This window comes from Rhododendron vialii, chromosome 12a, assembly GCF_030253575.1.
Source record: "Rhododendron vialii isolate Sample 1 chromosome 12a, ASM3025357v1".
Lineage (NCBI taxonomy): Eukaryota > Viridiplantae > Streptophyta > Magnoliopsida > Ericales > Ericaceae > Rhododendron > Rhododendron vialii.
Window position 1 is genome coordinate 6026631 of NC_080568.1, and position 14034 is coordinate 6040664.

The 14034-nt window shown below is 37.7% G+C and overlaps 3 protein-coding genes across 3 annotated transcripts; all 3 read right to left on the reverse strand.

Moving 5' to 3' along the window:
- Nucleotides 1–1558: 1558 nt before the first annotated feature.
- On the reverse strand, nucleotides 1559–3235 carry LOC131309359 (uncharacterized). Its single transcript, XM_058336016.1, has 4 exons — nucleotides 3051–3235; nucleotides 2687–2854; nucleotides 1982–2194; nucleotides 1559–1768 (listed from the first exon to the last, which is right to left on the reverse strand). The coding sequence occupies exons 1-4, from the start codon at nucleotides 3201–3203 to the stop codon at nucleotides 1559–1561; spliced, it is 744 nt and encodes a 247-aa protein (XP_058191999.1). The 5' UTR covers nucleotides 3204–3235.
- Nucleotides 3236–3448: 213 nt separating this feature from the next.
- LOC131309360 (mannose/glucose-specific lectin-like) lies at nucleotides 3449–5804 on the reverse strand. The gene is made up of 5 exons (XM_058336017.1): nucleotides 5488–5804; nucleotides 5053–5271; nucleotides 4517–4759; nucleotides 3831–3986; nucleotides 3449–3616 (listed from the first exon to the last, which is right to left on the reverse strand). Exons 1-5 carry the CDS (start codon nucleotides 5488–5490, stop codon nucleotides 3449–3451), a joined length of 789 nt encoding a protein of 262 aa, XP_058192000.1. The 5' UTR covers nucleotides 5491–5804.
- A 3123-nt stretch (nucleotides 5805–8927) lies between these two features.
- On the reverse strand, nucleotides 8928–10301 carry LOC131310272 (AMSH-like ubiquitin thioesterase 2). Its single transcript, XM_058337195.1, has 2 exons — nucleotides 9774–10301; nucleotides 8928–9199 (listed from the first exon to the last, which is right to left on the reverse strand). Exons 1-2 carry the CDS (start codon nucleotides 9881–9883, stop codon nucleotides 9025–9027), a joined length of 285 nt encoding a protein of 94 aa, XP_058193178.1. The 5' UTR covers nucleotides 9884–10301; the 3' UTR covers nucleotides 8928–9024.
- Nucleotides 10302–14034: the final 3733 nt, after the last annotated feature.

Here is a 14034-nt window from a genome sequence, read left to right on the forward strand (position 1 = left end):
ATACCCTATAATGTATGGTTTATGGCATAATTGATTCACCTATTCATTTCAGCAGTTTTCTCCTATTCATGGTTGTGTATTCAAGGCCCGAATTCATTTTTCTGGCTCTTACACATGCAAGGGTCACCTGAGGTGTATATAATGGGGCATCTTGTTCATCATTTGACATTAGTTCACGAAATACACAAAGTCCATTCTGAAATTGTTCTTGTGAAAGGGGTAGATGTAACATTCAGTTCGCCAAGGCGGCTTTCTGGTGGTGTTTCGATAGTCATGGTCTAGCCATTATATCCTGGGAGACAGAAGCCGGTCAACCACCCACACCCAATGGTGAGGCAATGAAAGGAGACTGATTCAGGGCTCAATTAGGTTTCTATATTACCTTTGAATTCATATCAGTTTATGTAATCTGTAATGTTGTATTCGATTATCAATTGTAATGGGAATCTGTATTCAGCGGGAATTTTTCGATCATAATGTATTTTTCCCAGCAAAAGTTTGATACCATCCGGGCTACACTTGAGGGTGAGTGTTAAACTTTATCCTACATCGCTCATCTAATTAAGTCACCCAAACTTAAACAGAGAGTGGTGAACGCAGTGGACATTTGGACAAGGCATACGACCCCAAAAATTAAAAACACATAGATAGGAGTAAAAGTATATCTATCTTTTTATATAGGGCAAATTTTCGTAGTCGTCCCTGTAGTTTTACGGTTGTTTCACTTTCGTCCCTCTAGTTTCAAAATGCTCTAATTTCGTCCATGTAGTTTGTTTTACGTTCCAAATTGGTAAAATCATTAACACCGTTAACGAAACTAACGGGAAAAAAAAATTAAGTATTCCAATTTTCAATCCGTTTGAACCGGTGCGAAAATCTTATTTTTTTGATCATTTTATCCTAAATGGTCCTAATGAATTTTTGGCTCTAAGGCCTTTCAACGAGCACCCGAAGACTCCTTATTTAGTTTCAGGGCTCTCTTAGGGTGCTCATTGAAAGGCCTTAGAGCCAAAAATCCATTATGACCATTTAAGATAAAATGATCAGAAAAATAAGATATTTGCACCGGTTCAAACGGATTGAAAATTGGAACACTTTTTTTTTTCCGTTAGTTTCGTTAACGGTGTTAACGATTTTACCAATTTGAAACATAAAACAAACTACAGGGACGAAATTGGAGCACTTTGAAACTAGAGGGACGAAAGTGAGACAACCGTAAAACTACAGGGATGACTACGAAAATTTGCCCTTTTATATATAGTACTCTAATGAGAATACAAAAAACATGAATAATTATAAATGTTTAGATGTTATTTTGTACGTAATTTGAAATTAGTGCATAGTCATGGTTTAGCCCATCTTTCAGTTAAATTTCGTAAATAAAAAATGTGTTCGCCATCCTTAGGATAAAATCTTGGGTTTGCCCCTTCATTAAACCATTTTTAACCACTTCCAAAGCATCAGGCATGCATATATAGCCTTTGGCCAACATATTGAAGTTGGACTATGAAGATGACTATGACTCGATAAGCTGTAACAAGCTACGTATAAAGAAATTTTATCCGGAAATATCCCAGAATACATTACTTATGATCGGTCGTAAATACATCAGTCTCTTATGATCGGTCATAAATAATGTATTCTGGATCATTTTAGGGTAATATTTCTTTGTATTAAAACAGAGCGATATGATTGTCCCTTCTCCACAGCAGTCTTCGTATGTCAGGCTTATAGACAAGAGTTGCTCTACTGAACTGTTGATGCAAAACTAAACAAGTGCAAGTACAAATTAGGACAGTGTTTGGAACGCATAAGAAATAACAAAAAAAACATTAAAAAAATGCTATGGAAACAACCGAAAGTGCACGATCTATGTCTGAAACTGTTCGATGTGTGTAGGATCCACGTTCATCGGACGGATCTAGTTATAGTACATCTCTGTCCAGATCTACAAGTAAGCTAAATAGGGTCAAGGTCATACCGTTACAGTCGTATAGCCACCAGAATCGCCAATTTTCACAGAGCGTTCTACGCAATCACAACTTTTACTTTTGAACAGAAGTGAATCGATAACTTGTCCATAACGAACACTTATTTGCATTGTAGGCCCATCAGCCCTATAAGCCCAATATGCACCCTCTTTTCCTCCGTGAAATCCTAAAGATATCAATCCTTCTTCACCGCTAATATTGCCCTGCACATTCACAAAATCTATTACGACCTTCATTGGCGCATTTTATATATCGCCTACCATTGGACTCTCTTGGTCCCTGTTCAAAGAAATTCAATCACGTAAAGAGTCTTATAAAAAGCATTTGGGTAATGATAGGCGCGTAAATGTTGACCTAAGCGTTCCTAAGTTACGTGGAGTTAATGCTTGCCAGATTGTACACGATGCTTAAAGTGCAGTTAATCGAACTAATCCAAGTCATGTGGGCTCCAAAATATGAAGTTTTTAAGGGACTATGCATAATCAAATAAGAATGACTTGTCCTTGGTTTCATGTTTGGTTACAATTGGCTTAGAAATGGAAGAAATTTATTGGTTGTCGAAGCTAAACTTAAAGTCCATTTTAATTTAACAAAGCAGTTAATTGTTCATAATAAAACTGAAAAAAGGTGTATGCAAACCAAACAACTTTCACAACGCAATATAAAACCATGCATAAAAGTTTGGCTAACTCAACCTTTTTCTCTATCACTATGATCCTCTCCCTCAGCTCTTTATTCTGTGCTTCCACCTCTTCCATCTTCGTTTGAAATGCATCCTCCCTCTCCTTCAACTCTTTATTTTTAGTCTTCAACTCTTCGATTTTAGTCTTCAACTCTTCCTCCATCTTGTGTAAGTCAACCACCTGATTCGATTTTAATAATTTAAGCCCTTTGTTTTTGTAAGTCCAAATGCATTAATTGTCCACCGAAAAAGATAGGTTAATTTGATCTCCATAAAAGTAAATAGTAAAAATTGAAATGTATCTAGAGGAATTTGTCTACCTGCTTCTATTTAAAACAGATGAGCAATACTATGGATAGACAAGTTTTACTACAAACCTGTGTCACTTCCATCACTTTGATCCTCTCCCTCAGCTCTTTATTCTGTGCTTCTGCCTCCTCCATCTTCTTTTGAAATACATCCTCCCTCTCCTTCAACTCTTTATTTTTAGTCTTTATCTCTTCAATTTTAGTCTTCAGCTCTTCCTCCATTTTCTGTAAGTCAATCACATTATTCTATTTTAATAATTCAAGCCCTTTTGTTTTTGTAAGTCCAAATGCATTAATTATCCACACAAAAAAAAAGAGGTTAGTTTGATATCGGTATGAGCCCGATTGAATCATATTTGTCTCCATAAAAACTAAACGGTCCAAATTGAAATGTATCTTGAGGAATTTGTCTGTCTATTTCTATTTAAAATCGATGAGCAATATATATGGATAGATAAGTTCGGCTACTAGCCTGTGTCACAACTCACTTCCATCACTTTGATCCTCTCCCTTAGCTCTTTATTCTGTGTTTCTGCCTCCTCCATCTTCATTTGAAATACATCCTCCCTCTCCTTCAACTCTTTATTTTTAGTCTTTAGCTCTTCGATTTTATTCTTCAGCTCTTCCTCCATCTTCTCTAAGTCAACCACCTGATTCAAGTTTAATAATTCAAGCCCTTTCTTTTTGTAAGTCCAAATGCATTAATTATCCACGGAAAAAGAGACGTTAATTTGATCTCCATAAAAGTAAATTGTCAAAATTAAAATGCATCTTGAGGAATTTGTTTGTTTGCTTCTATTTAAAACATATCATGAGCAATGCAATGGACAAATAAGTTCGGCTACAAACCTTTGTCACTTCTATCACTTTGATCCTCTCCCTCAGCTCTTTATTCTGTGCTTCCACCTCTTCCATCTTCGTTTGAAATACATCCTCCCTCTCCTTCAACTCTTTATTTTTAGTCTCTAGCTCTTTGATTTTAGTCTTCAGCTCTTCCTCTATCTTCTGTAAGTCAACCACTTGATTCTATTTTAATTATTCAAGCCCTTTGTTTTTGTAAGTCCAAATGCATTATTAATTATGCACCAAAATAAAAAAGAGGTTAATTTGATCTCGGTTTGAGCCCGATTGAATAATATTTATCCCCAAAAAGTAAATGGTCCAAATTGAAATGTATCTTGAGGAATTTTTCCACCTGCTTCTATTTAAAACAAATGAGCAATGCTATGGACAAATAATTTCGGCTACAAACATGCATCCTGATCCATGCAAAAAGTCTATGTACGTAACAATGTAATTTGAACACATATATGATTTGTTGAGATGACTACCAATGTATTAAACTCAATTTCAAGCAACTTTTACGAATCAAGAAATTCCATATCGAGAATCTTAAAAGTGGAAGTTCGGATCATCAAAACAAAACCCTTACAGAGCCCGTTCTCTTACGTAACCAACTTATGAGAGATAAAATGAGCATGAGAAATTTGATTTATTAATGGGATAAGAGAAATATAGAGGGGATAGTAGGTGACCTTGACTTTTGGTTCTACAAATACACCAATTGCATCAACTAGGCTTCCACCACGTCCATGGAATCCGGCGATGACTCCACCTTCTATTGGAATGGACATAGGAAAACCCCCTCCCTTACCAAAGGGCCCAATGTTTCTTAGATTTGTATTAAAACTGAGAGATGTGAGTACTGCACGTCCACGATAGTCTTTGTACGTCAGGCTTATGGATGAGAATTGTTCTACTGAACTGTCGATGGAGAACTAAACAAACGCAAGTCTAAGTTAGGCCTTTGTTTGGGACGCATAAAACATAAAAGTAAAAATCAGCTGAAATTATTGTAGTTTTTGGTTACATTATTCACTTGCCCATTCGCCTCGACAATAAAGATCAAAATTTAAAATAAAAAAAAAGCTACCGACAAAAACGAGCATGCACAAATTTGGGCACCATGTTGTCTGGAATCGTTCGACGTGTGTGGAACTACGTGCATCGGATGGATCCGACTCCGATACATCTTTGTCCGAATTTGTGAAGAAGCTAAAGAGGGGCACACCTTTGCGGACGAACCGCCACCGGAACCGCCGATTTTTACGGAGCTTCCTATGACGACGCCATCGCGACTTTTACTTTCGAATAAAATTGAATCAATAACATCTCCATAACGAATAGTTATCTGCATTATAGGCCCGTCAGGCTTGTAAGTTGAATATTCACCACCTTTCCCTCCCCATGGCCCTAGAGATAACCATCCTTCTTCACCGCTAATCTTGCCCTGCACATCCACACAATCTATTGCAACCTTCTTTTTCATAAATAAATAAATAAAAACATCCATTACAACTTTCATGGGCACATTTTTATAGGGAAATGATTTTGTCACACCCCAGCAATTGTATTTTTGGTGCAAAAATACACTTGCAGGGGAGTGGCGTTAACAAAAAAGGGAGCGGCAAAATCAGTGGCCTTTTTATATTGTGTGTGTGTTTACCATTGGAACTCGTGTACTCCCTTGGTGCCTATTCGGATAAATTCAATCGCGTAAAGAGACTGAAAGGACTCTCTTGGACTCGCTTGTATATATTTCCCTTGTGATTTCGCCGAAGAGCTTGATGGATGGATCTTCGGTCGTGATTTGAAAAAATCTGGTTGAAAATTGAAGGCGATGGTGAAGGAATTTCTCGGGTGGTGAGGATTTTGGGTTAAAATGGGATTGCCATTGGAGTGGATGCCAGAGATTCTTCAAGTGAACTTTGTTGAAAATGGGTTTTGCCATTGGAGTGGATGATACGAAAGAGACCTTAGAGACCTTTAACTCATTTGAGTAAGGTAAGGGCTAGAGATTCTCAGCTTTGTTTGAAATCAAGGAAAGGACCCTCCTTTGTTTGGTTTGTTTGAAATCAAGGAAAGGAGTTTGGTTTGTTTGAGAAGAGAAAGAGAGAAGAAAATAATATCAAATTTTGGGAATAGCAAATTTTTTCCTCTCATTTCTCTCCCACTTTCCCTAAGTTTTAAACAAAGCATAAAATAGTAAACTTTTACAAGTTCAAAATTGGGACATATATATATGTATATAGAGTTAGGTTCCGGTGAGGGATTCCTCATTTTATTAAAATGCGGGACTCCCCTTCCCGATTGAATTTCGATTATTCGAGCCGCTCAAAGTGATCAGAACGTGATTTTAATGGTCCCCGTGAGAAAAAAACTGCTCGGATGACGCCCTTCCCGGTTATTTTTTTTGCTGATTTCTAGCGGGGACCCTTAAAATTACGTTCTGAACACATTGAACGGTTTGGATTTTCAAAATTTGATCGAGAAATGAAAGTCCCTCATTTTGTTGAGGGATTCCTCACTTGAAAATTCCTCTGTGTATATATACATATATATATATATATATATATATACATACAGTCAGTTTCAAATGAGGGAGTCCTTATTTTAGTTAAAATGCGGACCTCCTCATTTCTCCCATTTTTCGATCGAATTTCGATGATCCGAGCCGCTCAATGTGTTCAAAATGTGATTTTAAGGGTACCCGCGAGAAATCGGCCAAAAAAAATGACCGGAAAGAGCTTCATCCAAGCAGTTTTTGTTTGAACCGTTCGATAAAAAACAAACAAAAACTGCTCGGATGAAGCCCTTCCCGGTCATTTTTTTTTCTGATTTCTCGCGGATACCCTTAAAATCACGTTCTGAACACATTGAGCGGCTCGGATCATCGAAATTCAATCAGGAAAGGGAGATCTGTATTTTATTAAAATGAGGTGGTCCTTACGGGAGACGGACTATATATACATATATATGTATATATATATATTTCTGGTGACCCTTAAAAAAACCTCTAAAAAAACCCTCCAAATCTTAATCTCATAGTTTTCGATCAAATTTTGATAATCCGGGTCGCTCAATGTGTTCAGAACGTGATTTTAAGGGTGCCCATGAGAAATTGGCAAAAAAAATAACCGGGAAGGGCTTGATTTGAGCAGTTTTTTATTGAACCGTTCAATAAAGTTCAATAAAAAACTGTTCAGATAAAGCCCTTCCCGGTCATTTTTTTTGCTGATTTCTCGCAGGTACCTTTAAAATCACGTTCTGATTACATTGAGCAACTCGGATCATCAAAATTCGATCGGAAACTTGGGGGGATTTTTTTAGAGGTTTTATATATATATAGTTCGATTGTGTATCAATGCCAATGTTATCAATACCGTTCCGTACCGGCCGGTACGTACCATTTTTTGACAAAATCCGGTACCCTACACCTCTAATTTCGTTCCGGCTCATATACCGATCGGTACCAGCTAGTACCGGCCAATACCGGATAGTACCGGACTACTTTCAAATTTATTTTTTTTCTTCAAGTACCAGACAATACCAGTCAATACCGGACGGTACTGGGCAAATACCGGATGGTACCGGACAAATACTGGATTTTTTCTTTTTTTTTAATTTTTAAAAAGTGTATATTATACTATAAATTTTTTTAAGTAGGAAAATAACACTAATAGCGATCAATCCGAAACGGTACCCGGTATTTGACCGGTACCAATACGTACCGTACCAATAAAAAAACCAGTACCCTGGCCGGTACGGTATTCAGAACATTGATCAATGCTTAGGGTGTATCAATGGAGAGCCGGCCCCGAAAAGACACACAAGCCCACATCCTTCGGCAACCCCCTACCTGCATGCATGGGGCAACAAAAAAAAATTCCTGTAATGTAAACCTAACAAGTAACTTGTATGTCTTTTTATTTTTTATGCTTTAATAGTAAGTAGACAACCAAATTTAGGGTCGAATCTGAGCAGTTCAAACATCGAGACCGGCACTGTATCAATGTTTTAGGTGCAATAAGGTGGAGTGCTCAATTCTTATGAAGATGGTGTTAATACCTTGTTGATAAGTTAAGATAGAAATTTTAGTAATTAATTCTATTACATGATTGAAAAAAAAAATGGTTGAACTTCTACTTCGGAGACTCCTTTTTCAAAAGATTAGCCGTATCTACTTTGTAACAGTATAACTAGTTTGTCGGAAGAGAACGAAGGGTAGCCCCAGAAAGTCTGCTTGCGCAGCAGCCATGCACAGACCAGTTTTACGCCCGTCTCGGGTCTTTCAAAGATGATCGGAGCCATTCATTTTGTTCAAAATACTTCGTTTATGAAATTTTGAAGCAAAGTTAGATGATTCGTAAACACCCCTCCCGATATCGGATTGAGGTGATTTTTTACAGGGACCATAAACGAAGTATTTTGAACAAAATGAATGGCTCCGATCATCTTTGCGAGACCCGAGACGAGCGCTAAACTGGTCTGTGCACGGCTGCTGTGCAGCCTTTGCTGTGCAAGTAGCAGCGTTGTAGCCCAAGTGATAAGGTGCTCCCTTTGCCAGAACAAAATCTTGGATTGGAAAGTTACTTTGCAAGATACAGGCATCATGTCACTGTAACCTGGAAAACAATAGGCTTGGAGTGCATTGGCAATGATCATTGTATGTGACGATTCCTTATGTGATGTCAAATGGGATTTAACAAAGGTCTCATTCATGTTGAAAGTCAATGTTTTTTTTCTTTTGTTGATAAGTATGTTGAAAGTCAAGTTGCTTGAACATCAATATGTATCGGAACAAATTTATTTGTCACAAGAAAATGGACGATTAATTTTTACTATCTCCGACTAACCTACGCTCTTATAGATATATAGTAACGTAGTCTTACAAAATGAATAGCTCAAATCATCGAATAGAGCTGTAGTGGATCTTAATTTGTGTCTTGTGAATGATTACCTGAGGGAATCTTGATACATACTTCGCTTGAATATAATCATCGTAAATACATTAATTGTTACTTAGCTAATTATATCAAAACATATATAAAAAAACAAAAATAAAACAGAAACATCACATTTACATCTTCCCACTAATTAGCCAACTGCCCAACTCAAGCGCTATGCTTGTTCAACTACAAGCACTAAAAATGCTACACCATACACATATAAAAAGCAGCATTTCTGCATTTCAACCACTGCCTCAACGCAAATCGCATATTTCTAACCTGATATTAGGATTAACGTAGACGTTGGAGCAGTGCTCGTATATGGGACTCCCCTCCGCAGGTTCTCTATGAGGGTGGTATTCCGTCTCTTGGCACTCCTTCAGTATGCTCATCCCACCTGGGTCTGATAGCCTGAATATTCCATAGCTCCTGAGATCACATCACTCAGTAACTTCTAAAGGTGAAATGCTCTTATATTGTCCAACTTAAACACCATAAGCTGCCGATTGAAACATGTAGGCAGTTTTCTTGGAGAGAGATGTAAGCTTCTTGAAACTGTGCAATTCCTTTTGATATGGAAATTGTATCGATTCTTGCGGTGATACTTTGTGAGGAGTCAGGTGAGTCTAAACCCACGTAGGGCCATGGTAAGTTACCGCACTTCATGATTATCGCTGTCATGCAAATATTATGAAGTGCGACTTTTTAGAGCTACACATTTACATGGTGTTCTATTTGCTGCTGATCAAAATGTACTTGTTTCACCAATTTGTCGATGGACACGTAGAAGATAATTACATATTCATACATGCTTCACAGCCAACTAACGGTGGTAGAATGACTAGCAGATAGCAACTAGACCCTAAAAAGGCGGGTAAGGTTCCGAATTTCAAAAAGTCCAAAAAGCTCACCTCCTCCCTGGGGAAATGATGAAAAAATTATGTGGCGGATAAAAGATAATTGGTACGTGAAATAGAAAACAATTTCGAGGAAAGTAGCATACCTTCTTGTATCAGTGGGAGCCATGACAATGGCAATGGCCTCAGGTACCATTACCTGGAAAAGAAGAACCAAGTGAGCAAGGGCACACAAGACGACGGAACCCTGTATCATAAGCTCCAAGACACTCACACAAAAGCATGAATTGAAGACGAAAAGGTGAACTGGAACGAAAATCCATTCGTAGGGAAGAAACAAGCTTTAACACATGCACATATTAAACAAAACAATTTAATTACATAGCAAAGAGCATTCAGTTGACGGGAGGGTTATCCTGTAATTGCCAAGGATTTGAGTTCTGAATTGGGATGATCTCATTGAAGCTGGGCTTTCTAATGCATACCAAATCCATGGTAAGAAATTAGGAGCAAGGAAGCATAATCGCCATATGGATTACAGGTGAGCTCCATATGGACAAAACAAGCCCTTCGACACTGAATTACTGCTTCTCCAGAATTTCAATCCCATGACCGTAAATGGATGGTCTAAACTGAAACCAATTGTATGGAGTCCAATTTGTCACAACTCACAACACTCAAAGGGCGTGTTTGATAGGAGGTTTGGAGGGGAGGATTGGATTAATAATCCCATGGGGTTGTTAATACCTTGTTTGGTTAGGTTTTTGTAGGGGGGATTAGTTGTCCCATGGGATTGTTAATCCCCCAAAATGGGGGTATTAGCAATACCATGGGGGGGTGTTACTAGTAATCCCATCCCCATGGGATTGAGCAATACATGTTTAAAAACCCACTTCAATCCCAATCCCAATCCTAATCCTAGCCAAAACAAACATGTTATTTACAATCCCTTCCCATTTTCAATCGAATCCCAATCCTAATCCCATGCAAAACAAACATGAATAAATAATTCATCTCCTCATTAATAATCCCACCTCATTCTCAATACCAATCCTAATCCCATATCATTACGAATCCCCTCAAAACGAAATCTGCAATCAAACACGCCCAAAAATCTGGAAAATTGTGCGGATAAAACGCAACTCTTCCCAAAATTACCCAAAATTTAAAGTCCACATGACACAAAACTCCAATCATCGCTAAGTGGTTTATAGAAATCGGGATCATAGGCAAAAACCTTGTGACGAGCATAACAAGTACTCTTCATGTCGACAAATTTTGTTTTCCACATGTTGTCCTTACGGGCTCTTGCTTCTCAAAGGTGAAGTTAAAAATTCCCTTTGTCCCTTTTCTTACTGACATTTAGCAATGCCATGCCAAACCGGAACCAGCCAAACTGCAATAACTTTCTAAAAGTAGTAAACTGATGGGAAAAACATTTAAAAAGCAGAAACTCCAGCATGTAGGCATCCTAAGTTGGACAATCTAACTCTTAGGAACAAATCTTCTGCGTTTTACAATTTAGATGTATCTGCATTCTGTAATTGGTGCCGTCGGATAGGATAAATGAACCGATCGCTTCACTTCGCTTAATATTCCAAAAGGGCGTTTTGCATTATGCAGTGTCTAATTTTTTCTTTATCTTTGATATGATAATTCAATTTCTATTCCGTTTACTGGATAGCATGAAATCTGTTTACTGAATCACATGAAAATTTGCCCAACTCCCTGTATATCTATTTCTATCTTCATGAATGCAACATCACCATGACAACCTCAATCTTGGCCATTCTGCTGTAGCATTTGTTTTCATTTCTCTATTTTATCATTCGTGTCGATTTGCACTGATGGATTCCCATTGTGGATGTATCCTTCCATTGTCAGGTCAAAAGGAGAGGCACAGGCAATGTTTTTGAAGCATGAAGGGTTTCTTGGAGCGTTGGGAGCGTTCATGAGCTATGAAACTCATGGTCTTGATACTATAATCACCCCTAGTTTGTGAACGACCCAATCATTACATTCTATACGAGAAGATTAGAAAAATTTTGCCGCTTCAGAGCTGCTTACAAATTGCATTAGTTATCAAGCACGGTGTTTCAGTATTCCTCAGCACTTATCCTTAGTCCAAGGTATCAAACTGTAGACTCTCCACACCCAGTTACAACTCTGCTGTCTTGTATTTGGACTAGCCATTTCCTTAGAGAAAGCCCCGCAAAAGGGTGAAAAGTATTATGATTCCAGAAGGCACTATTGTTGTCACGCCTCGTCCCGGAATGACACCCGAAGTGGGCCCGAACCAACACGACCACGTGGCATTCCACACCAAAGAACAAAATCTAAACGATAAGCCATGCACATAACAGAGTAAAACCCTAGCGGAAGACTTAACTTTAACATAAACAATGTGTCAACAATTTTACGAACTTACATAATACATAAGTTGATGCCTCTTATCCCAACATAAGTAATTAAAACATTAATAGAGTTTCCCACATAATTAAAAACTTGAAATCATAAAGTATTTAACAATCTTAGTCACAAAATGAGTTTAACAAATATTAGAGTTTGACCCATTACAACCAACTCGACTCAAAAATACCAACACTCGATACTAATCCAAGTGTTCCCAAAATGCCGACCGGTAGTGGACCAACTCTACGACCACCTGTGACCTGGCAATCCAAAAAGGAAAACCAGAGTGTGTGAGATATAGAATACATTCAATAAAATACCACAGAGCCCGAAAGAATATCTCACTTGAATGTAAACCACACAAAACTCAACATAAGTACTCAATCGTATAACCACATGTGTAAAAACCAACATACAGTAGCACGTCTGCCACATCCCATGTACCCAAGGTATTGTGTCCCGCACACCACATTTCCATTCACCGTTAATTAGACGGCATGGCCCACGATATGGTGTGACTCACTCCACAATCCTTTAGCAAGTACAATCAACACCCAACAAACACATATCATTAACTAAATTCCAATTAGCATGATATACAATCACCATCATGTAATACTTTATTGATGTCTAACGGATACAAATATATCCAAGTCCATACCTAAAAGTATCCCACGATAAGTGTGAAACTCAAACACTTCCCAATTCTCCAAAAAGACAACATATTCCACAACCAATCTGTCTTAGAATGATCATAACATTTAATAGATTTAGAACTAGTTCATGAGACCACCACCGTTAGAAAGTACACTTCCGGTACATGAATTTTGATATAAAGTTTTCCCAACATAGTGTCCGAACGACAAAGTTATGCTTGTCCAAAATTACTCACACAACTGTCCAAGATTACAGATTTTGCACGTCCACCAACTTCAAACCAAAAACTGATTTAACCTATAACAAAACAAGCCACAAACCCTACATATTCAGAAAGGCATACAAGTCTAGTTTCCAAATAAAAAATCGGTGCGCAAACTCGATACCCGAACTAAAAGATATGACTGTTTTTCCCAAGACATATCGGAACCACAAAGACAAAATCCAGCAGGATCACACCAACTTGTAAATTCCGCCAAACCTAGAATATGCCTCTAATAAACTCCAAATTTGGTACACACAATTATCACTGATCAAAGTTCATCCCTAATTTTTCCTTGATTTTTCAAAACAAAGAAACCTAGTCAAAATCACCCCCGAACTCAGAAATTCTGAGCAGAGCAACACAATTTTTAGCAGAACAGTTTGTGTTCGAAAATTCATTAAAAATCGAATACTTAATACTTTTTAGTAACTCCAAGGCCAAAACATCACCAATTTATCAATCTTTCAAACCCAAAAGGACCCATAATCAAGAGAATCGTTTAACCATAAAAAAATTGATTAAAAACGCAGCTCTGTAAGCTATCTGTTCAAAAACAGGAATTCTACCACAGCTTGGTTTACGATTTTTATCTTTTTCCATATTTCTCAAAAAATTCTCAAAATTTAACACAATACAATAGACACACTATTAAATCCTTAGTAAAAATTCCAGAAATTAACAAGTTTTCTAGATACCTTGAATAATTTTGTGAAGAACAGACTAGGGTTTTTCTCTTCTTTCTCTTCTCCGCCTATTCTTCTCCTCTTTCCAACCGTCTCTCTCTCTCTCTCTCTCCCTCTCTCTCTCTCTATACACGTACACGTACACGTACGAGAGAAGAATGGGGAGAAATATCTCCCCAGGATACTCGTAAACCTATATAAAGATTATCGTGTGCAAGCGTGTAACGCCCCGATTTCTCAAGGGATTTCGGAAGCATTAACCCTAAAATACACTGAATTTTACAAACTATTAGGCCCTTATTCACCCTTATACAAAAATTACAATTTCAAAATAATACAAAAATCTATGTACATTTATTTAACAAAAGCAACTCCAGAGCGACTCTAGTT